At 34.8% G+C, this 23927-nt stretch overlaps 2 protein-coding genes across 2 annotated transcripts in view; one reads left to right on the top strand and one right to left on the bottom strand.

Moving 5' to 3' along the window:
* The window catches only part of LOC125657816 (monocarboxylate transporter 12-like), a 42225-nt gene extending 33084 nt beyond the window's left edge, over positions 1-9141 (bottom strand). Inside the window, exon 1 of the mRNA XM_048888605.2 lies at positions 8994-9141. The gene's annotated coding sequence lies outside the window, so the exon portion shown is untranslated. The remainder of the gene's footprint in view (positions 1-8993) is intronic.
* Positions 9142-16100: 6959 nt separating this feature from the next.
* Positions 16101-23558, top strand: LOC125659865 (ER membrane protein complex subunit 5-like). Its single transcript, XM_048891658.2, has 4 exons — positions 16101-16262; positions 20841-20893; positions 21380-21483; positions 23154-23558. The coding sequence occupies exons 1-4, from the start codon at positions 16190-16192 to the stop codon at positions 23248-23250; spliced, it is 327 nt and encodes a 108-aa protein (XP_048747615.2). The 5' UTR covers positions 16101-16189; the 3' UTR covers positions 23251-23558.
* The last annotated feature ends 369 nt before the right edge of the window (positions 23559-23927 follow it).

The raw sequence follows: 23927 nt of genomic DNA, 5'->3' as shown, positions 1-23927 counted from the left end.
GGTTATGACACATTGAACAACTTTTGTTCAATAATGCTTTTCAAAAAATATGTCGTTTTCAAGATATGAGGCGTCAAATATTTACGATTTTGGCCCTTAAAATCTCTAATTACGTAACATATGACCTACTTTTTGATTTGATAAGATCAAGCTCGTTGAGATGAACATTTCCGCTTCTACAACTTATTATAAAATATTAATAGTTTCTGAGATATTCTCAAAAACATTTGGACCCTTCTGAACCCCTAATTTAAAGGGCCAGCCCGTTTTGCTTGATATCGTAAGAAAGGCCTTGTCATTTGAAACATTTTTTGCTCAACAAGTATTTAGAAATTCTTTACCGTTCTCGAGTTATCTCTACAAGAAATATTTAGGGGCCAAACTGTAGCTCCCTAACGGGGCCACATAGGGAAAAAACGAAATGTACATATTGTTCAGATCATCATTCTGAACAACTTTTGTTCAATAATGCTTTTCAAAATATTTGTCGTTTTCAAGATATGAGGCGTCAATTATTTATGATTTTGGCCCTTAAAATCCCTTATTACGTAACATATGACCTACTTTTTGATTTGATAAGAACAAGCTCGTTTAGATGAACATTTCCGCTTCAATGACTTATTACAAAATATTAATAGTTTCTGAGATATTCTCATAAACCTTTGGACCCTTCTGGGCCCCTAATTTAAAGGGTCAGCCCCTTTTGCTTGATATCGTAAGAAAGGTCATGACATTTCAAACATTTTTTGTTCAACAAGTATTTAGAAATTCTTTACCGTTCTCGAGTTATTTCTAGAAGTAATTTTTAGGGGCCAAACTGTAGCTCCCTAACGGGGCCACATAGGGTAAAAACGAAATATGCATATTGTTCAGATCATCATTCTGAACAACTTTTGTTCTTTATTGCTTTTCAAAATATTTGTCGTTTTCGAGATACAAGGGGTAAAAAATTTATGGTTTTGGCCCTTAAAATCCCTTATTACGTAACATATGACCTAAATTTTTATATGAATAGATTTGGATTGTTGAGATGAACATTTTTTGTTCTTTGACTTATACCAAAATATTAACGATTTTTGAGATATTTGATCTAGACTTTGAGCCCTTCTAGATCCCTAATTGAAGGGGCTAGCCCCTAAATCTTGATATTTTCGAAAAGATCTCGTAAATGTGCACAACTTTTGTTCTACATGTCTTAACAAAATATTTGCAAGAAAAAAGATATTGGAGATCAAAGGTCAAAAATCGCCGAAATCGGCGAAAAAGTTTGGCATCCATTTTTTCAGGTCCAGGCGAGCTTTTAGGCAAATCGCCTCCGGTAAAATCGAATCCCCCACAAATCTTCTAAAATGTTTACTCTATCTTGTGTAGAAATTTCAAGACTCTAGCTTCAAAACTAACGGAGGAGATGTGTGGACAACAAGGCCCTTCAAAAAGTCACTAAAAGAGAGATAACTCCTGACCGGAAGTGACGTCAAGCACGAAATTTCGCAAGCAAAGTCTCGTCACCCAAAGACATCTTTCCTGAAAATTTCGTGAAAATCGATCGAGAAATGGCTGAGAAAAACGCGTGTACTACCAAGGAAAATAATAATAATAATAATGAAGAAGAAGAACGCGAACAATAATAGTAAGGTCTTCCGCAGGAGACGGAAGACCTTAATAATAATGAAGAAGAAGAACGCGAACAATAATAGTAAGGTCTTCCGCAGGAGACGGAAGACCTTAATAACTAGACACTCATTACTAGTAATGAGTAGGTCTTCCGTTAGACCACTTCCGGTTAAGAGCTTTCTGTTCCTACGAAAACCATTTAAATGTATCAGAAAATGTGCCTTAACAATGAATGAGAAATGTATTATCGAAATTTTTACTCCTTTCTCGTAACTTCCGGTGACGACCGGAAGTACTATTCAGATGCGTTTTCCTATAAATGAGAGCGACTCTTTACTGTTGATATTCCCTGAGAATTTCACGTCTCTATCTGAAAGAATTCTCAACAAAAACAAGTAGACTAAAGAAAGAAAAAGTAGTAGGTTACTACCGACCGGAAGTCAATTTTGAAAAACAAAATTATCAAAACTTTAGAAGTTGATACTTTTATTAAGACATGTGAAAATCATATGAAAGACTTCAAATATACGCGAAATGTATGGGGACAAAGAGAGGAAAAGTAAAAAGGTATTTTATCAAGAAACCGGAAGTAGTCGTTTTGACTACCGACAGAGTCAATATTCTTTTGACACTTTGAAAGAGAGTTAATAAACTAGTATAGTTTTCAATTTAAAGGAAAAAGTTTGAAATTTGCGATTCTTTCCCTCACTTCCGGTGACGACAGGAAGTGAGGGTCGACATATTCAACCCCCTACTGCACTCTTACAAACGGAGATTGATCATCCCTGAATATTTGATGAACCTATATTTTACCTTTTCGAAGTAAAATGCTGGACAAAATTCTTTTTGAGAAACAGAAAATCGGCCATATTTTCCGACCGGAAGTGAATGTTGTAAAAACAAAAATAATTATAGCAAGGTCATTTCATCAGACATTATTCCTGAAAATATCAAGAAAATATATCCAGACTCGAAGAAATCGGAAAATCGACATTTTTTCAAATACTTCCGGTAGAGACCGGAAGTGACGGATGAAAAAATTGAATGTATGTGTACATTGGACTAATGTTAGTTGATCAACTCTAGAAGTTTCAAGCGTCTATCTATATTCATTATTGAGAAAGTGAAAAGACAAGGTTTGAATATGTCCACCCCATATCTCACGACCGGAAATGAATTTTACAAAAATATTTAAATATACTCTAGACATTTATAGTATCTATAACATATATAAAATTCAAATCATTAACTTGTTTCATGACCGAGATTTATGGCACTGAAAAATGAGAGAATGAATAGTCTTTCTTTGTTATAACCGGAAGTTGGAAATTCAACTTCCGGTGGGGTCAACATTTTTTGAAAATTAGAACGAGACCTAGAAAACCGATATAGGTTTCAATTTGAAAGAAAAAAGTTTCAAATTTATGATTCATTAATCACTTCCGGTGACGACCGGAAGTGACGGACGACATTCTTAACCCCCTCCTGCACGCCTACAAAGTGAGATCTATTCACTCTGAAAATTTGGTGACTCTATCTTTTACTGTTTCTGAGAAAAACGCTAGACAAGGAAAACAGCTAATAAGCCGTATTTGCCGACCGGAAGTGAATTCTACAAAAATATTTGACGTTACTCTAGACATTTATAGTGACTATAATATATGTAAAACTCAACTCATTAACTAGTTTCATGACCGAGATTTATGGCACTGAAAAATGAGAGAATGAGTGGGCTTTCTTTGATATAACCGGAAGTTGAAGATTCAACTTCCGGTGGGGTCAACATTTTTTGAGAATTAGAACGAGATATAATAAACCAAAGTAGGTTTCAATTTGAAAGAAAAAAGTTTGAAATTGATGATTTATTTAATCACTTCCGGTGACGACCGGAAGTGACGGCGACAAAAAATAATACGTGCATGCACCATAGAGAAAATAGATCTATCATCCCTGAAAGTTTCATTCGATTATCTTTAGTGGTTTTCAAGTTTACCCCCGGACAAAGTTTCTTTCAAAAACCGGAAAATCGGACGTATCTGACGAACGGAAGTGAATTTTGAAAAAATGAAAAAAATTCCTCGAGGTACCATCGTTGTCTATAACCTGTGAAAGTTTCAGGAAAATCCATCCAGCGATCTCGGAGACGAAAGGGAAAAAATAATAATAATAATAATAATAATAATAATAATAAACAGTAGAATCACTAGAAGGTCTTCCGTTGGAAACGGAAGACCTTAATAATAAACACTAGAATCACTAGAAGGTCTTCCGTTGGAAACGGAAGACCTTAATAATAACTAGACACTCATTACTAGTAATGAGTAGGTCTTCCGTTAGACCACTTCCGGTAGAGAGCTTTCTATTCCTACGAAAACCATTTAAATGTATCAGAAAATGTGCCTTAACAATGAATGAGAAATGTATTATCGAATTTTTTACTCATTTCTCGTAACTTCCGGTGACGACCGGAAGTACTATTCAGATGCGTTTTCCTATAAATGACAGCGACTCTTTACTGTCTATATTCCCTGAAAATTTCACGTCTCTATCTGAAAGAGTTCTCAACAAAAAGAAGTAGACTAAAGAAAGAAAAAGTAGTAGGTTACTACCGACCGGAAGTCAATTTTGAAAAATAAAATTATCAAAACTCTAGAAGTTGATACTTTTTATTAAGACATGTGAAAATCATATGAAAGACTTCAAATATAAGCGAGATTTATGGGGACAAAGAGACAATAAGAAAAAAGGTATTTTATCAAGAAACCGGAAGTAGTCGTTTTGACTACCGACAGAGTCAATATTCTTTTGACACTTTGAAAGAGAGTTAATAAACTAGTATAAGTTCCAATTTAAAGGAAAAAGTTTGAAATTTGCGATTCTTTCCATCACTTCCGGTGACGACAGGAAATGACGGTCGACATGTTCAACCCCCTGCTACACGCTTACAAATGGAGATTGATCATCCCTGAATATTTGATGAACCTATATTTTACCTTTTCCAAGAAAAATGCTGGGCAAAATTCCTTTTGAGAAACAGAAAATCGGCCATATTTTCCGACCAGAAGTGAATGTTGTAAAAACAAAAATAATTATAGGAAGGTAATTTCATAAGACATTATTCCTGAAAATTTCAGCCATCTCTGAGAAATCACTCGAAGAAATCGGAAAATCGACATTTTTTCAAATACTTCTGGTATAGACCGGAAGTGACGGACAAAAAAATTGAATGTATGTGTACAATGGAATAATGTTAGTTGATCAACTCTACAAGTTTCAAGCGTCTATCTATATTCATTATTGAGAAACTGAAAAAACAAGGTTTGAATATGTCCACCCCATATCTCACGACCGGAAGCGAATTTTGCAAAAATATTTAAATTTACTTTAGACATTTATAGTGTCTATAACATATGTAAAATCCAAATCATTAATTTGTTTTATGACCGAGATTTATGGCACTGAAAAATGAGAGAATGAATAATCTTTCTTTGATATAACCGGAAGTTGGAGATTCAACTTCCGGTGGGGTCAACATTTTTTTGAGAATTAGAACCAGACCAAGTAAACAGATATAGGTTTCAGTTTGAAAGAAAAAAGTTTGAAATATATGATTCATTTAATCACTTCCGGTGACGACCGGAAATGACGGACGACATTTTTAACCTCCTACTGCACGCCTACAAAGTGAGATCTATTAACTCTGAAAATTTGGTGACTCTATCTTTTACCGTTTCTGAGAAAAACGCTTGACAAAGAAAACAGCTAATAAGCCGTATTTGCCGACCGGAAGTGAATTTTACAAAAATATTTGACGTTACTCTAGACATTTATAGTGACTATAACATATGTAAAACTCAACTCATTAACTAGTTTCATGACCGAGATTTATGGCACTGAAAAATGAGAGAATGATTGGTCTTTCTTTGATATAACCGGAAGTTGGAGATTCAACTTCCGGTGGGGTCAACAATTTTTGAGAATTAGAACGAGATATAGTAAACTGAAATAGGTTTCAATTTGAAAGAAAAAAGTTTGAAATTGATGATTCATTTAATCACTTCCGGTGACGACCGGAAGTGACGGCGACAAAAAATATTACGTGCATGCACCATAGAGAAAATAGATCTATCATCCCTGAAAGTTTCATTCGATTATCTTTAGTGGTTTTCAAGTTTACCCCCGGACAAGGTTTCTTTCAAAAACCGGAAAATCGGACGTATCTCAAGAACGGAAGTGAATTTTGAAAAAATGAAAAAAATGCCTCGAGGTACCATCGTTCTCTATAATCTGTGAAAGTTTCAAGAAAATCCATCCAACGGTCTCGGAGACGAAAGGGAAAAAAAAAATAATAATAAACAGTAGAATCACTAGAAGGTCTTCCGTTGGTTACGGAAGACCTTAATAAGAAACAGAGTAAAAACAATATGTTCCCAAACTTTGTTTGGGGAACATAATTACTGAAAATTGGAAGTTGGATTTCTTTTGAGTGTCAATTATTACTTATCTGTATGATCACAATGACTTACATGCGACATTATACATTTATTGCACGATAGTGAGGGAGATATTAAGATTTATTCACCCAAGAAAAATCATATTGGGCAAAATCTTCATATCTCAGGAACATTCATGCAATAAATTGTTTATTATACCGTAACAAAGCAAGACTACAAAAATGCATTTGAAATTGGAGTCCACTCATCTATACATTGTATTGGGCTGAGATTGCCCCAAACGGTAACTGTTGCACAGCGCCGTCAACGTATTAGAAGGTACAAACAACGAAATACAGTGATATGATAACCAGTTTTTGTATTTCCATTCTCCTTGAATGCTGATTTAATTGCTTGTTTTTGTATTGACCAAAACCTGGCGATTTTTAGTGTGTATCAGTGAGACAGAGACCGGCATATTTTGTGCTTTATGAACTATGAAAGTACAATGAATCGGCTCGGACTTATTGTGACATATATATCACAATAAACTTCATCTACCTTGACGTTAGATTTATGGAAAGTGCATGAGGCTGCCCAAAGGGTAAAATATGATGGGGAGATATGATGTTTGAGAGGGAGATGTGAAGTTTTGTCATCCCTGGCATGTGACTGCCTATAGACCAATCAGATTACGCGTTGCATAGAATTCTCATACTGAGGTACATGCGTATAATATTACATTCATCCCATTGACTGGGGATACTACAATACAACATCACATTGGGTTATAATACCCAGATATATCTCATATGACAAGACTTTAGCAATAAGGTACCTGAACTTTGGACCCACACTTCCTTTCATCCACAAGTTTTTAGGTCACCTTTGTAAACTACAATTGGTTGGCGTAACTTTGTCATACATTAGGAACAATTGAATATTTTTCACTTGTTTTTGATAACTACCATTCCTTTTTTTTTTCTTTGATATGAAGCATCTTTGGAACAAGAGTGATCACATAATGATATGTTGTAATTTCAGGATTTGTGCACCACCAGGACCTTAAGGGTGGGTTAACAACTGTCAAACACTGACCATGCAATATTCAAAAATCTTCTCTACAACTGCACATTTGGAAGAAAACTAGATGCATAGTCTTGTAGAGTGGGGAAACCTCTACCATGGTTGTTAATTTCATGATCATCCCTGGGGTAGAAGTTCGATCTAACTCCAGGGTGGGGCCAAACTTGGTATATATAGTGTATATGTATAAAACATTTAAATAATATCTTCTTTAAATAATTACTTAACCATTGATACAACACTGAAACTAAATGAATTTAGAAGGAGGAGGTAGTCTTTTACCCAAATTGTAAATTTCATGACCCCAGGGGTTTTGGTTTCAGGGTGGGGCCAAATTCATTAAAGTGATTTAATTATATATTGTCTTATCATTTTAAAGACTTCTTTAATTTTGCTGATACATGTACTACAAAAAAAAAAAAAAAAGACTAAATGCATATCTAGGAAAAGCATAAAAGGATTACATTTACTACTCGAATGTCCACTATATAATAATCCTAGAGGAGAATTTTTTAATAAGATATTTAAAACCTTTCCAAACCTAGTACTGCTTAACAATATACTGATCTGTTTACATTTATTTTTGCGGTTAGATAGCTTTCCGCTAATATTTCACTCGCTAAATATGCACCCAATTGCGATTCAGTAGTTGAAAGAGAGACAACTCTTCCCTGTCCACCAAAATTTATTCCGCTAAAATTATTAGCATGCCTTTGAGCCAGTAAATCGCCAAATTTTAGACCTGCAGAAAAAACTTGCTATACGGTATTAATTGCAAATTTCAATACAGGAAAACAACTTATTTTAATAAGTACATGTACAATATAGTTATGTGCATGTATAACATGCAAATTGATTACTGTAACATATACCGGCCATGCTTGTACTACATGAATATGTGTTTTGTGTGTATTTTATGCATTGATAGATTTGATGGAACTCTCTGTTCATCATGTTTTCCTTTGTTATATGCTTCTGAATCTTTGTCAATGTGCATCCTAATTGTGGGCCCAAATACACGTATCAACACTTCGCGAAAGTTACGTCCCTTGTCCGCCATCTCCCGGATAAAAATTGCATTTCCTTACGTTGGCCTTTGTAATTTTCCAATCTGTTATTTTTCCATCAATTGCAGTCAACTACAATATGCTCCAGATTGGGACAACCCATTAACTTGTATGAAAACTTGGTAATTGGCTAAAATTCAAAGTAATAACATCTTACATCTGGTAAGGTAAAGAAGGAAAACTTGGTTTTTCACCGATTGACCTTTGGCTGACCCCGCAAAGGGACGTAACTCGCAATGAAGTGTTGATACGTGTATTGGTTGAATAAATAGATCAATTCTATTCTATTCTGTACCAAAATTGCAAATGATTTGACTCTTAAGGACGGGTCCAAATTAGTTAATGTTACATGTGTATAATTTTATAATGCATGAAAAGTCTTTCATCAGTATATATATAGGCACTTTCAGGGGTATATTAAATTCTAAGAATTACATTGATCATATTTTATAGTCTATTGGTGAATACTAAAATTTAGTTTAGATAATTTTATTCTAGACTTCATAGCCCATGTGACTAGTGATACTTATAACTAATATACTCAGGTGACCAATAAGGCCTGTGGGCCTCTTGTTTAAAACGTCCCAAATCGTAATTTATGACCTTTCAAACTAGAAATACAACAATACTGAATAAACATAGAATCCACAAAATTTAAGCGAATATAATTATTTCTTTTTAATTTTGTTTTTGCACGTTTAAAAGGGAGAGTGACGGATCAAAGGTGGTGTTAGTCCAAACGTCAGATGCCCGTGGACTTTAATACAGATTATGATGTAACTTTTACACTCACCTATCAGCTCAAACGGTTGTCGTAATCGCTAATTTCGGCTCAGAATCTGATTCAAGCTTTGTTATAACTTGTTTTTAGAGATATTACATAGCTTGATATGAAAGAATATATGATGCACGGTCTTCATTAAATTAGTGGCCACCTGGTTATTTACGACACACAATACCGCTTTCCGGTACAAGCGGAAATGGAATGCGGTAAAACTAGATCAAAAAAAGTTAACGCAATGTTTCACCTCAAGACAATTCACCCCAGGACAGTTCGCGCCAATTTGTGATGGGAAATCTTTAGAGCATTTTCATAATGCATTGTAATATTTGAAATGACTTCAATGTTTACAAATTACTATTTTCTATCTAGTCGATATTACTTGCCGAGATTTTGCATGTTTTAATTAATTTGACACAACTACAATAAGCCTCCTAGCTAGGCACCTGAACCCACCTCTGGTATGTCCAGGGGTCCATGTTTGCCCAGCTTTTAATCTTGTATTATGAAATGTTAAAGTCTCACTTGTTTAAATCATCGCTCTAATAAATATGTATGCTCAAGTCACCTTATTCACCTTTCATTCAAAAAGTGATATTACCTAATCATATTCACTAAATCAAAAGCTGAATAGGTTATATCACGTATTCTAATAGGTCAGTTAGTGAAACACCTGACTAGAGATCCAGGACGCCCGGGTTTCAGTCCCGGTCTGGTCCGTATGGAATAATAACAGGTTTAATTTATATTAGCATGTGTGTTTAGTGGATTATTTTTTTAATTTCACGGTAATTTCAGCATAATGTAACCGTCATGTATTTTATTGAAAACACACTGGTGGTTTGGGTTTATAAAGTTCTTTATTATTATATCCTAATTCTGGAGGATGATATTAAAAAAAAAAAAAAAAAAAAGAAAGAAGGTTTGCTACTTTGCTACACCAGAGAAATTTGATGTAGATGAAAAGTGGAGGATATGTACAATAATATTTTGAAGTTGAAAATTACTAAATATTTTGTCAAAATATACAGCTTTAGTAGAAGGTAATCTGGAAATTTTTTAAAAACCCTGCTGGACTCGAACCTGCTACCTACAGTTTAGCAAGTGGTATGCTAACCCACTGAGCTACTCGGCTAGGTATCTAAATTGAAAAGGAAAAGTAAAATATTGCTGATATTGATTTTTTCATCCATGTTTTTAAAGGAAGTCAGCCATTATGACGATGTAGAGTACCTCCTTAAATAAGGATTGTATGCATAAAGTGACTGTAAGAATGGTATGATTATTTTATCTAAATATTATAGCCTTCTTATAATGAGTGTAAGGAGGACCGTTGAAGCAGAAATGAGAGAGGTTGGCATGACCTGGGGTGAAATTGAAAAGACTGCTAAAGACAGAGAGGAGTGGAAGAAACTAGTCCTTGCCCTATGCATGTGCCCACGGGGGCAACAAGGACTAGGTAGGTAGGTAGGTATAATGATTGTATTGATTTATAGAAATATGTATATTTGTATTAATAGATATACTATCCCTATATATAGAAGTAGCGTAAATCAGATGTGGATTCTAATTAAAAAAATTCTAAAGAGCTTTTAGTAAATTTGAAACTACAAAACTTTTTTCAAATGAACAACATCAAAACGTATCACTTTTCAATATTTTACACCATTCCTTACGATGAATTAAAGACTAGACTTTTGACATCATAGACAGTTGCTTCTTCAACAAAAATGGAAAAGGGAAATATTTCAATCTAGTGATCAGTCATCCAAAAAAAAATACTTTGTTAAACACCACTCTGATTCCACGCACAAGTACCCTGAAGTTGAAATAAAAAGATGCTGAAATTCCTCATTGACAATATCTTAGTAGTCTTTGGTGATTGGGTCTTCCAACGGTCAGTTGGAATCCCTATGGGCACGAATTAAGCTCCTTTATTAGCTGATCTGTTTTTATATTCTTACGATGTAGAATTTATTCAAAAGCTTCTACATGAGAAGAAAAAATCTTTTGCTATGGCCTTCAACTTGACATTAAGATTTATTGACGACGCTTTACCCATTAACGATAATCATTTTTATTCATATGTCGATTCGATATATCCCAATGAACTCGAAATAAAAAAAACAACACCACAGTGTATTTCATATCTGCTTCGAACTTGGATATTTTTGTTAATGACAAACTTATAACTCAAGTTTATGACAAACGAGGTGTCTTTAGCTTCTCCATCGTCAACTCCAAATATTCCATTATCAATTGCATATGGTGTTTATCTCTCTCAACTTATTCGATACGCATGAAGAGCTTGTTCTGTGTATGATAAGTTTTTTTTAAACAAGAGGCCCATGGGCCACATCGCTCACCTGAGTCACCTTGGCCCATATCTGAAGACTTTCCATATATATTTGCATGTAAAACCTTGGTCCCTATTATGGCCCAAACTACCCTTTGCAAACTTGAATCTACACTATGTCAGAAAGCTTTCATGTAAATGTCAACTTCTTTGGCCCAATGGTTCTTTTAAAGCTTTTTTCTAAATTTGTATGTAAAACTTTGACCCCCCCCCCCCCTTGTGGCCCCATCCTACCCCCCGGGGACCATGATTTGAACAAACTTGAATCTGCACTATGACAGAAAGTTTTCTTGTAAATATCAGCTTTTCTGACTCAGTGGTTATTGAGAAAAAGATTTTAACTATATATTTGTATGTAAAACTTTGATCCCCCTTGTGGCTCCATCCTACCCCCGGAGCCCATGATTTGAAGAAACTTGAATCTGCACTATGTCAGAAAGTTTTCATGTAAAAATCAGCTTTTCTGGCTCAGTGGTTCTTGAGAAGATTTTTCCTATATATTTGTATGTAAAACTTTGATCCCCTATTGTGGCCCCATCCAACCCCCGGAGCCCATGATTTGAACAAACTTGAATCTGCATTATGTCAGGAAGCTTTCATGTAAATCTCAGCTTTTCTGGCTTAGTGGTTCTTGAGAAGAAGATTTTTAAAGTTTTTCCCTATATATTTGTGTGTAAAACTTTGATCTCCCCCTTGGGGCCCCATCTTATCCCCGGGGGCCATGATTTGAACAAACTTGAATCTGCACTATGTCAGGAAGCTTTCATGTAAAAATCAGCTTTTCTGGCTTAGTGGTTCTTGAAAAGAAGATTTTTAAAGTTTTTCCCTATATATTTGTGTGTAAAACTTTGATCCCCCCCTTGGGGCTCCATCTTATCCCCGGGGGCCATGATTTGAACAAACTTGAATCTGCACTATGTCAGAAAGTTTTCATTTAAAAATCAGCTTTTCTGGCTTAGTGGTTCTTGAGAAGAAGATTTTTAAAGTTTTTCCCTATATATTTGTGTGTAAAACTTTGATCCCCCTTGGTGCCCCATCTTATCCCCGGGGGCCATGATTTGAACAAACTTGAATCTGCACTATGTCAGAAAGTTTTCATGTAAAAATCAGCTTTTCTGGCTTAGTGGTTCTTGAGAAGAAGATTTTTAAAGTTTTTCCCTATATATTTGTGTGTAAAACTTTGATCCCCCTTAGGGCCCATCTTATCCCCGGGGCCCATGATTTGAACAAACTTGAATCTACACTATGTCAGGAAGCTTTTATGTAAATCTCAGCTTTTCTGGCTTAGTGGTTCTTGAGAAGAAGATTTTTAAAGTTTTTCCCTATATATTTGTATGTAAAACTTTGATCCCCTATTGTGGCCCCATCCAACCCCAGGGGCCCATGATTTGAACAAACTTGAATCTGCATTATGTCAGGAAGCTTTCATGTAAAAATCAGCTTTTCTGGCTTAGTGGTTCTTGAGAAGAAGATTTTTAAAGTTTTTCCCTATATATTTGTGTGTAAAACTTTGATCCCCCCTTGGGGCCCCATCCTATCCCCGGGGGCCATGATTTGAACAAACTTGAATCTGCACTATGTCAGAAAGTTTTCATGTAAAAATCAGCTTTTCTGGCTTAGTGGTTCTTGAGAAGAAGATTTTTAAAGATTTTTCCTATATCTTTGTGTGTAAAACTTTGATCCCCCCTTGGGGCCCCATCTTATCCCCGGGGGCCATGATTTGAACAAACTTGAATCTGCACTATGTCAGGAAGCTTTCATGTAAATCTCAGCTTTTCTGGCTTAGTGGTTCTTGAAAAGAAGATTTTTAAAGTTTTTCCCTATATATTTGTGTGTAAAACTTTGATCCCCCTCTTGGGGCCCCATCTTATCCCCGGGGGCCATGATTTGAACAAACTTGAATCTGCACTATGTCAGAAAGTTTTCATGTAAAAATCAGCTTTTCTGGCTTAGTGGTTCTTGAGAAGAAGATTTTTAAAGTTTTTCCCTATATATTTGTGTGTAAAACTTTGATCCCCCCTTGGGGCCCATCTTATCCCCGGGGCCCATGATTTGAACAAACTTGAATCTGCACTATGTCAGGAAGCTTTTATGTAAATCTCAGCTTTTCTGGCTTAGTGGTTCTTGAGAAGAAGATTTTTAAAGTTTTTCCCTATATATTTGTATGTAAAACTTTGATCCCCTATTGTGGCCCCATCCAACCCCAGGGGCCCATGATTTGAACAAACTTGAATCTGCATTATGTCAGGAAGCTTTCATGTAAAAATCAGCTTTTCTGGCTTAGTGGTTCTTGAGAAGAAGATTTTTAAAGTTTTTCCCTATATATTTGTGTGTAAAACTTTGATCCCCCCTTGGGGCCCCATCCTATCCCCGGGGGCCATGATTTGAACAAACTTGAATCTGCACTATGTCAGAAAGTTTTCATGTAAAAATCAGCTTTTCTGGCTTAGTGGTTCTTGAGAAGAAGATTTTTAAAGATTTTCCCTATATATTTGTGTGTAAAACTTTGATCCCCTATTGTGGCCCCATCCAACCCCAGGGGCCCATGATTTGAACAAACTTGAATCTGCATTATGTCAGGAAGCTTTCATGTAAATCTCAGCTTTTCTGGCTTAGTGGTTCTTGAAAAGAAGATTTTTAAAGTTTTTCCCTATATATTTGTATGTAAAACTTTGATCTCCCCTTGTGGCCCCATCCTACCACCGGGGGCCATGATTTGAACAAACTTGAATCTGCAATATGTCAGGAAGCTTTCAGGTAAATTTCAACTCTTCTGGCCCAGTGGTTCTTGAGAAGAAGATTTTTAAATGAGCCAACCCTATTTTTGCATTTTTGTGATTATCTCCCCTTTGAAAGGGACATGGCCCTTCATTTGAACAAACTTGAAAGCCCTTCACCCAAGGATGCTTTTGGCCAAGTTAGGTTGAAATTGGCCCAGTGGTTCTGGAGAAGAAGTCGAAAATGTGAAAAGTTTACAGACAGACGGACGGACAGACAGACGGACGCCGGACAAAATGTGATCAGAATAGCTCACTTGAACCTTCGGTTCAGGTGAGCTAAAAATAGAGACAGGCTTCTGATAAACAAGTTGATATCACAGGGAGTTCAACAGTCTCCTTTAAAGTCAGCATTTCGCAAATCTATGGTCGATATAACGATCTAGTTTACCAATACCACTGTGACCTATCATTTGGGTCAAATGCTGCCTGAGGTGTTTCATATTATTTGTTAGGTCGTTCTTTACACACTAATTTTGACTGCAGATTACACCGTTTACTTAATATAGGGCTCACAGCGGATTAATCTCGGCTGAGATTCGGCTTGGCTGAATATTTGGACTGACTCCTTCACCGAATCTCGGAGCAGTCCTTCATAATTCATGTCTGGAAATTTATTTTCAGCTTCAGCCAGTTCTAGCAATTAATGTGCACTTAGGTGACACTCGCTTCAAATAAGTGATTTGACTGTTAAACTAACTCTCTATCACTATTAATGCTGAATTACTTACGTTTCTATATGTATAAAAATCCCAAAATGAAAATAGGCACTATTCTTTCCGTTAAAATGAAGATTTCCATGGCACAATATTTTATCTCTTGGAATTGAAGAGTTCCTATAGTCTGCTTTATCTAGCTACTGATACATCGTATCTCTACATACTTACTTGCATTTCGCTAATTCAAAAAACAAACTATAGGAGCTCTTCAATTTTAGGAGATAAAATATTGCGCCATAGAAGTCTTCATTAGAACGGAAAAATTAGTGATGGTTTATTTTATGTAATTTACATATTTAGACGGTAAGTAATACAGCATTAATAGTGATATAGAGTTAGTTTAACAGTCAAATCACTTATTTGAAGCGAACAGCAGTGTCACCTAGGTGCACATTAATTGCTAGAACTGGCTGAAGCTGAAAGTAAATTTCCAGACATGAATTATGAAGGACTTCTCCGAGATTCGGTGAAGGCGTCAGTCCAAATATTCAGCCAAGTCGAATCTCATCCGAGATTAACAGCGGATGTGACCTGTTGACAATGCATGCTTACTCCTCCTAGTCACCTGATCTCACCTCTAGTATATCTAGTGGTCCATGTTTGCCCAACTATCTCTATTTTGTATTCCTTGTAGGAGTTATGAGATTGATCACTGTTCGTTATCTTCATCTTTTCATACACCAGGCCTACAAACAGATCCATCAGGAGTATTCGGTAGTAGTGTGTTATGTGTTGCTTATGTAGTGATGATGTAATCTAATGAAAGAAAGACATGCAATTCTATCTATTCGATTGATGAAATTAAATATCGAATCATTTCTTCGTCATACCTTTCTGTGAGTTTATGTCATGTGTGTCGTTGTAATGTGTGCGTGTTTAATGTTTGTAAAATCTTTGGATAATTCCGGGCTTGGATTGTTGAACACACTATCGTTTCGCTTTCCTCAGACTCTCGCTCTCGAGACTTTACGGGTTAAATAAACCTTGTGACCGTTACAGGTTTTTTTGATTTAACATCCGGTAATAGTTGTATATTATGTTCCTGTTGCCACCCCCCCCCCCCCCCCCCTTACACACACACACACACACACACATCGCACGAGCTGATCGCGTCAGTCATATAAAATGCGAAGTGTTATTTAAATATGTGAAGACAAATAATTTTAAGACAGACGTGAATTTATATTGTGTCTAAAAAATTTCCTAGAAAAGACAGAACTTGAATGGGACTGAAACTTCCATGTGCCGAACTCAACTTGACTGAGATCTCTGGAAACCGTCAAATCACCGGATGTTGTATTCTAGTTTTACCCAGACCTGGCTATGCATGCTGCACTTCCGGAGTAAGCAAAGGCAATGAATTTCTCAAGAATATGCGTCTTTATAGGTCTTGCTGCAATGTTACACGCAGCATATTCTGCCACACAGCGTAAGCTATATATATTTCTCTATATTACACTTCGCCAGATAATTTTAAGGCCTCAAATGTTCATGTTCTGTCTACAAAATCTCAATATTGACCTTTTATATATATAAAAGGCTTTCTAGACGTTCCGTCCCATTATCAATCCGTCCCTTAGTCGATTCGTCCCATTACCGATCCGTCCCTAGACTATCCGTCCCCTAGTTAATACGTCCCCTAGTCAATCCGGCCCAGAAAAAATAATTACTTTTTTCAAACTATTTACAATACTGAATTGGTTTAATTCATCTGCGTATTTCATCTTCATAGTGTGTGTGCCGCTGATATCTTCTGTCATCGGGTAGGATGACAATAATATGCTGTTTTGATATTTGACAGCTTTTTCAAAGATCATTATGCACATCACAATATTTGATAAAATGGGCTTCATTTTCAATACAAAGAATAGTTAGGTTACTGTAAGCTCGTAATTAATGATCAAAGGTTGCACAACAATGCAGTTATACAACTGTTTTCACTCAGGTGTTTTCACAATGGACAGGGGACACACATTTACATTGATTGCTATACATATTTAAATAACGATGTTTCTACAATAGTTAATGAGCACACATTTTCATAACCATCGCACTTCAAACAAAAATTATAAATCCTAAATAAACAATTTTAAATTATTCATTTATTATATCTTTGATAAAAAAAAAATTGGAGGGGCCGGATCGACTAAGCAAAATGGGCCGAATCGACCATGGGACGGACCGTCTAGGGACGGATCGACTAAGGACGGACCGACTGTGGGACGGAACGACCTGCTACCATATAAAAGTTATTGAAACAGCTTGATTTAGCTATTTCAAATCTTTTGTGAAATCAATTTCTAAAAGCATAAAAATCGAATTTCACTGGGTGAAAATATTTCATCCTTGTACAACACATTAAAGCAATACACACTGATACAAGCTGTAACTGATTGTATTTTCCCCAACTATCTAATTATGCACCTGTAGCGGTCAGCCGGATTAGATCGCCGGTGGCCAGTTAGCTCAGTTGGTAGAGCACCTGACTAGAAATTTAGGGGGGCCCAGTTTTGAATCCTGGTCTGGTCCATTGCATTTTTTGCCTTCCTGTCGCACCAAATAACATCTGTCGATATAGTTTATATAGAATCCCTATCAATCTGGGGGAAAAAATTCAGTAGAACAAACAAAGGAATTACTTGGATATTAGACAATATGTCTTATCATGAATCATTGTCATCCTGTCAGTAATTCCAGCTCATAATCACTGATGTACATTGACCTCGGAGGTCACCAATTTGGAAAAATGCAAAAGAGAGACACTATGCATGTGTCAGATTTGTAAACAATTCAATATGCCAATTTTACAGGAAATTTATTATCAAAATTTCATTTAAGTGATATCCCGTAGGAATCTGGGTTAAAATAGATCCTCAGTACCCCTTGCTTGTCGTAAGAGGCGACTAAATGGGCGGTCCTTTGGATGTGAACGCAAAACCCGAGGCCACGTGTCACATCAGGTGTGGAACGATAAGGATCCCTCCCTGTTCAAAGGCCATAAGCGCCAAGCATAGGCCTAAATTTTGCAGCCCTTCACTGGCAATGGTGACATCTCCTAAGACTCCATACATGTAAAAGATTTTTGAGAGGGGACATTAAACAATATACAATAAATTAATCATTTGAGTGACACATTTGTGTTATTATATTTGTCCTTTTATTTTTCAATTTATTTACTATAATTTACAGCTTGTATTGATTTAAACTACGTCCCTTAGGAAGAATTTTTATTCAGATTTGTCAAATGTTTAGAATTATGAACTTCAAGTTCAGTTATCCAATCATCAGCATGTCATTGAGGATTAAAAGAATAATGGATTGGCATTCAGATTCCACAATGTAAAGTCATCATACTTTTCTTTGCTTCAATGCACACAGGGTAGTGGACAGTTATCAACACCAAGAAATTCTCTTATCATGAAAATTCTTAAAATGGTGCACCGTCGGATACCCACGGCTGATCTCGTCTTCTACTCATCAGCCGTGGGTATCCAATGATGAAAATGTTGTAGTATTGTTATTAACTCTAATTAGAAGAGTGTTGTGGTTAGTTCAATAGGATTTCTGTAGTGCAGAGTCTACTATCTTGTGTTTTGGTCTGTAGACATCCAGGATAGATACAGGGTTTCTTGTCAATTTCCATAGCCAAATGAATTTACAAAATTATTTTCTAAAGTGTTTTATAATGTCAATACACTGTGTGTACCTGGATTGACTTTACATTTGCTTTGTTGTGTTGTTAATTTTTTGGTTGTTTTCGACTGGTATGCATGGTAAATGATATCAAAGGATATTCTAAATCTGTCGTCTACATGTACGTACATAATGTGCATTAAAGTGATATTCTACATAACGATGTTAATAATGATTTGAAATTGGAAAAGGACTTTAAATTTGATCGAGTAAACATTATGATGCTGATTTGAATTATAAATCGAACTTTATAATGCAGTTATTTTTTAGGCACAAATATTTTAACGGCAAAGATCCCCCTCTTTCTATCTATCTCTCTCGCAAATGATGTGTACAAATTTGCATACTTGCGTATAGGCAGCTATGCACCTGACTGGGGTATATCATCATGTTTGTTTTAGAGTTGGCACATATTGATAGTTTTTGGTTGTTGCAAGTAAAAATGTGAAGTCAGCTCTTATGTATAACAGTAACAACAGCTTTTGACAGAAGGTGTGAATATTGGCCAGAGCAATAGGAAATGTTTATTAAAAGGAATATTTATTAAAAAGAATTTCTTGGAAAATTTTCAACACTTGTAATGAAAAAGCAAACGGATTATATAGCGGAAGACGAAGAAATATAGATACTACCGAACTGTTACATTTTTTCCCCGTAAAAGATGATGATAAAAAGTGTCCTTATTATATATGTTAAAACCTTCTTAAAACTATATATGTTTAAACCTTAAAAATCACCGTACTGTGGAAACCTGGAACAGTAGATATTGGGGAGTGTCGAATACACAAGGAAATAAAGTAGTGGCTGGATGCTATTTTGGTGTACAGAATTAACATATCTTAGTACAGAAACTTATCATCAGGATACCAGCTAGTGCTTGCATGGTTGGTGATTTATTTTTGCTCAGAACTAGCCATTTAAGGTAACTCCATCCTCATGTGATATCAGCTAGGTTTTTTGCAAAATCTTCAAGTAAACTTTGCAAATGATAGAAATCTATCTATTAGAGGAATTTTAATTACAGGATAAAATAAAGCATTTGGTAAACTATTGATAAAAAAAAAATTATTTTCCATAAATAATCAATTATTTCTATAAAAAAGGGGGAGGGGGCAAGGGCAATAACTCCAATGTTGGTATTTCCACTGTTGTATGTCTATTGTACAATGATTTCTCTGATGTTCACAATTGATTTATACATATTTATGAATTAGTTTTTTTTTTAACTGTTCACATTGAAAATTTGTCATTTTAGCAAGTTTTAGTCTATTTTTTATCCCATGCTCCCATGCATTTGTACCTGTTAAAAATAGGGCTGAAACGATTCACCGAAATATCGATACTGTTCAATATAAACGCTCAATTCAATATTCGATTCATTGCCTCGATTTTCGGTTCGATACGTTTATTACAAACGGGTTTAGTAAAATACATCTGTCTCAGCCAGTACATAGTATTTCTACCTGCATGAGGGACAAAATAGTGTCAAATAATGTTCAAAATGTTGTTTGCCTTGAGGTTGACGAAAATAATAATAAACTATATCAGTTTCAATTACAGCGAACAGGCATCTCACTGTTTGGCAATTTTGCTTTTAAAATTATGATTTTGATCTTGATAATTAATTTTTTCTTCAATGTTATTATTGGTTTCTTCTGTAAATTGTATTGTATTGGAAGTTTTGAATCGTGGCATAAGTATTGCAATATGTATCATATTGTGAAGGGGGCGTATCGTTTCAGCCCTAGTTAAAAACTACAAAAACTTAAAAAGAGTGCAATAATATAAATGTATACAAAACAAACTTAGTTCATTGAAATCACATTTATTGTTTATTGTCATTATTTAAAACTTAGATGTGTTCGACATTAATTTGTTGGCATTAAAAGTAATAACATTATTTTGAAGCTTTCTTGATGTTAGAATTTCATGACCAATATACTGTGCACAACATCTATAAAGTTTATAATTGCTAGACAAATTAATCTAATTTATATTTCTCCAAGAAATGGAATTACAATTACAATTTTATCTTTAAGTTTCTAATATCAGAGCGTAGTTGTAATTTCAGATTATTGATAAGTCTCGGATCGAAATACTAGAAACCTGTTGATTTACTTCTAATAATTATTTAGTTAGTCATTATTGTTTTATCTATTTAATTAATTCATTTATCTATTTAATTTAATTATCTATTTAATTCATTTCTTATGAGTATTTTGTTTATCTACTTTGTTCAGTTACTTATCTATCAAATGGATTTATTTAGCTATGTATACATGTAGTATTATTATTGTTTATTATGTAATTTCAGACAGGACATATCTTCGGTTAACAGAGCAAGAATTTACCACATTGCCCATTGATGTAAGTCTGCGGTCTACGTTAGATATTGCATATAAAACGTGGTTTCTTCTGTAAATTGTATTGTATTGAAAGTGTTGAATCGTGGCATAAGTATTGCAATATGTATCATATCATGAAGGGGGCGTATCGTTTCAGCCCTAGTTAAAAACTACAAACCGAATAGTATTTTATAATTTTTGTCAATCTCCAAGTGATCTATATGGGCACATGAGCCTCTTGTCTTCATGACCTTTATAGATAATTTACACTATCAATTATTATGAGGCCACTACATGTGTTAAATGTGTTGATGTGGAAGAGAACTAAACTTCATTAATAGTAGATTAATTCTTGTGTTTGAACACTGAGAAAACAATCTTTGGAAAAGGTTTTTACAGAGGTAATACTTGATAGAATTTATCATCCCAATACCGGTACTCTTTTTCTGTTGTGGCACTCTTTTAAGAAAAGAAATTAACTCCTGATTTTGTTTTTTCTTTGTGTTAGATCATAGTTCAGTGTTTTGTGGGACTACTTTTGACATGTTATGGAGTGGTTCATGTCGCAGGCTCCTTCCGAGAAGTGTGCGCCAGTGCCGAGTTAGAATCAAAGTAAGTTTGACTGTAACAAATGATGTTAAACATAATCGTGATAATGAGAATCGTAGAGATGTTTAACATAATCATGATAATGAGAATTGTAGAGATGTTTAATGTAATCATGATAATGAGAATTGTAGAGATGTTTAACATAATCGTGATAATGAGAATCGTAGAGATGTTTAATGTAATCATGATAATGAGAATTGTAGAGATGTTTAACATAATCATGATAATGAGAATCATAAAGACGTTTAACGTAATCATATTAATGAGAATCGTAGAGATGTTTAACATAATCGTGATAATGAGAATCGTAGAGATGTTTAATGTAATCGTGATAATGAGAATCGTAGAGATGTTTAACGAAATCGTGATAATGAGAATTGTAGAGATGTTTAACATAATCGTGATAATGAGAATTGTAGAGATGTTTAACGTAATCATGATAATGAGAATTGTAGAGATGTTTAACATAATCGTGATAATGAGAATCGTAGAGATGTTTAACGTAATCATGATAATGAGAATTGTAGAGATGTTTAACATAATCATGATAATGAGAATCGTAGAGATGTTTAACATAATCATGATAATGAGAATTGTAGAGATGTTTAATGTAATCATGATAATGAGAATTGTAGAGATGTTTAACATAATCGTGATAATGAGAATCGTAGAGATGTTTAACATAATCATGATAATGAGAATTGTAGAGATGTTTAACGTAATCATGATAATGAGAATTGTAGAGATGTTTAACGTAATCATGATAATGAGAATTGTAGAGATGTTTAACATAATTGTGATAATGAGAATTGTAGAGATGTTTAATGTAATCATGATAATGAGAATCGTAGAGATGTTTAACATAATTGTGATACTGAGAATTGTAGAGATGTTTAACGTAATCATGATAATGAGAATCGTAGAGATGTTAAATGTAATCATGATAATGTCAGGTGTGGTGACATTTTCATAAAAGTACTATTCTATGAAATGAATTTGAAAGAAGATTCAAGTAATTTTTCAGCAGTATTAGGGATGAGACAAGAAGGTAACAAACTGCAAACAAATGACATTTTAGCCCTCATACTTTTTATGTACTTTGTAGCTCAAGTGAGCTTTTCTGATCAAAACTTGTCCGTTGTCTGTCGGCGGCATTGTAATTTTTAACATGTTCATCTTCTCCAGAACCACTGGGTCAATTTCAACCAAACTTGGCACAAAGCATCCTTGGGTGAAGGGCTTTCAAGTTTGTTCAAATGAAGGGCCATGCCTCCTTCAAAGGGGAAATAATCACAAAAATGCAAAATTAGGGTAGGGTCATTTATAAATCTTCTTCTTAAGAACCACTGGGCCAGAGGAGCTGACATTTACATGAAAACTTCCTGATATAGTGCAGATTCAATTTTGTTCTTTAAAAATCTTCTTCTCAAGAACCATTGGGCCAAAGAAGTTGACATTTACATGAAAGCTTTCTGACATAGTGCCGATTCAAGTTTGTAAAAATCATGGCTTCCAGGGGTAGGTTGGGGCCACAATAGGGACTAAGGTTTTACATGGAAATATATATGGAAAGTCTTCAGATATGTGCCAAGGTGACTCAGGTGAGTGATGTGGCCCATAGGCCTCTTGTTATGTAGATACTGTGAATGAGTTAGATTGTTCTACTTTTACAGAACGTGGGATATGTTGAGCAACAGGCAGGCATTTTATTCCTTCTGCCACAGAGGAATGGCGGTCAATTACGTGAGTGATGAAGATGAAAACAGCTGATGAAGACAGGAGTTTGAAGAACCAGGTTTTAACCAAAGAAATTGATAGAAAAGGAAGAAAATATGAAGAGAAGACATGACGTTGTGATGAGCGACTTTGTCAGTGTGTTTGTCATGTTTTGAGACAGAATAGGTGTATTTTATGAGAAGGAATGTCGAAAAATCAGGTTTCAGTTATTCTTGTCCTTCTTGTGCATTTATGTGTTGATTTTTAATTATTTTTTTTCTTGTGGATTGATATCGTTGATTCATATTTAAATTATGATTTAAATTTTATACTCATTTACTGCAATAAAAATGTATGTTGATTTCCATTGGTTACACTGGTTCAAGCACTGAAACTTTCCTCACATGTGGTCAAAAGTTTGGATCCAGAAATGTTCGAGAGACATTGCTTTCACAAGATATGCAAGGTAGATTTATACTTTAGAAGAAGAATGTACATGTACAGTATTAATAATTATAATCAAAGGAACTAAAGTACACCAAAATTATATTCAGATTCACAGTGCCATTGCATTCAGTATTTATAAATTATGTTTCATAAATACAATTTTTAAAGTAATACAAGCTGTAACTGTAATTAATTGAAAAACGCCGTCAGTTACAGCTTGTATTACTTTAAATGTTTCCAATTTAGAAAAATGTTTAGGGAGCATATTGATTTAAGCGGACTTC

Source organism: Ostrea edulis, chromosome 9 (assembly GCF_947568905.1).
Source record: "Ostrea edulis chromosome 9, xbOstEdul1.1, whole genome shotgun sequence".
Taxonomy (NCBI): domain Eukaryota; kingdom Metazoa; phylum Mollusca; class Bivalvia; order Ostreida; family Ostreidae; genus Ostrea; species Ostrea edulis.
This window is presented reverse-complemented; position numbering and strand designations above follow the sequence as displayed.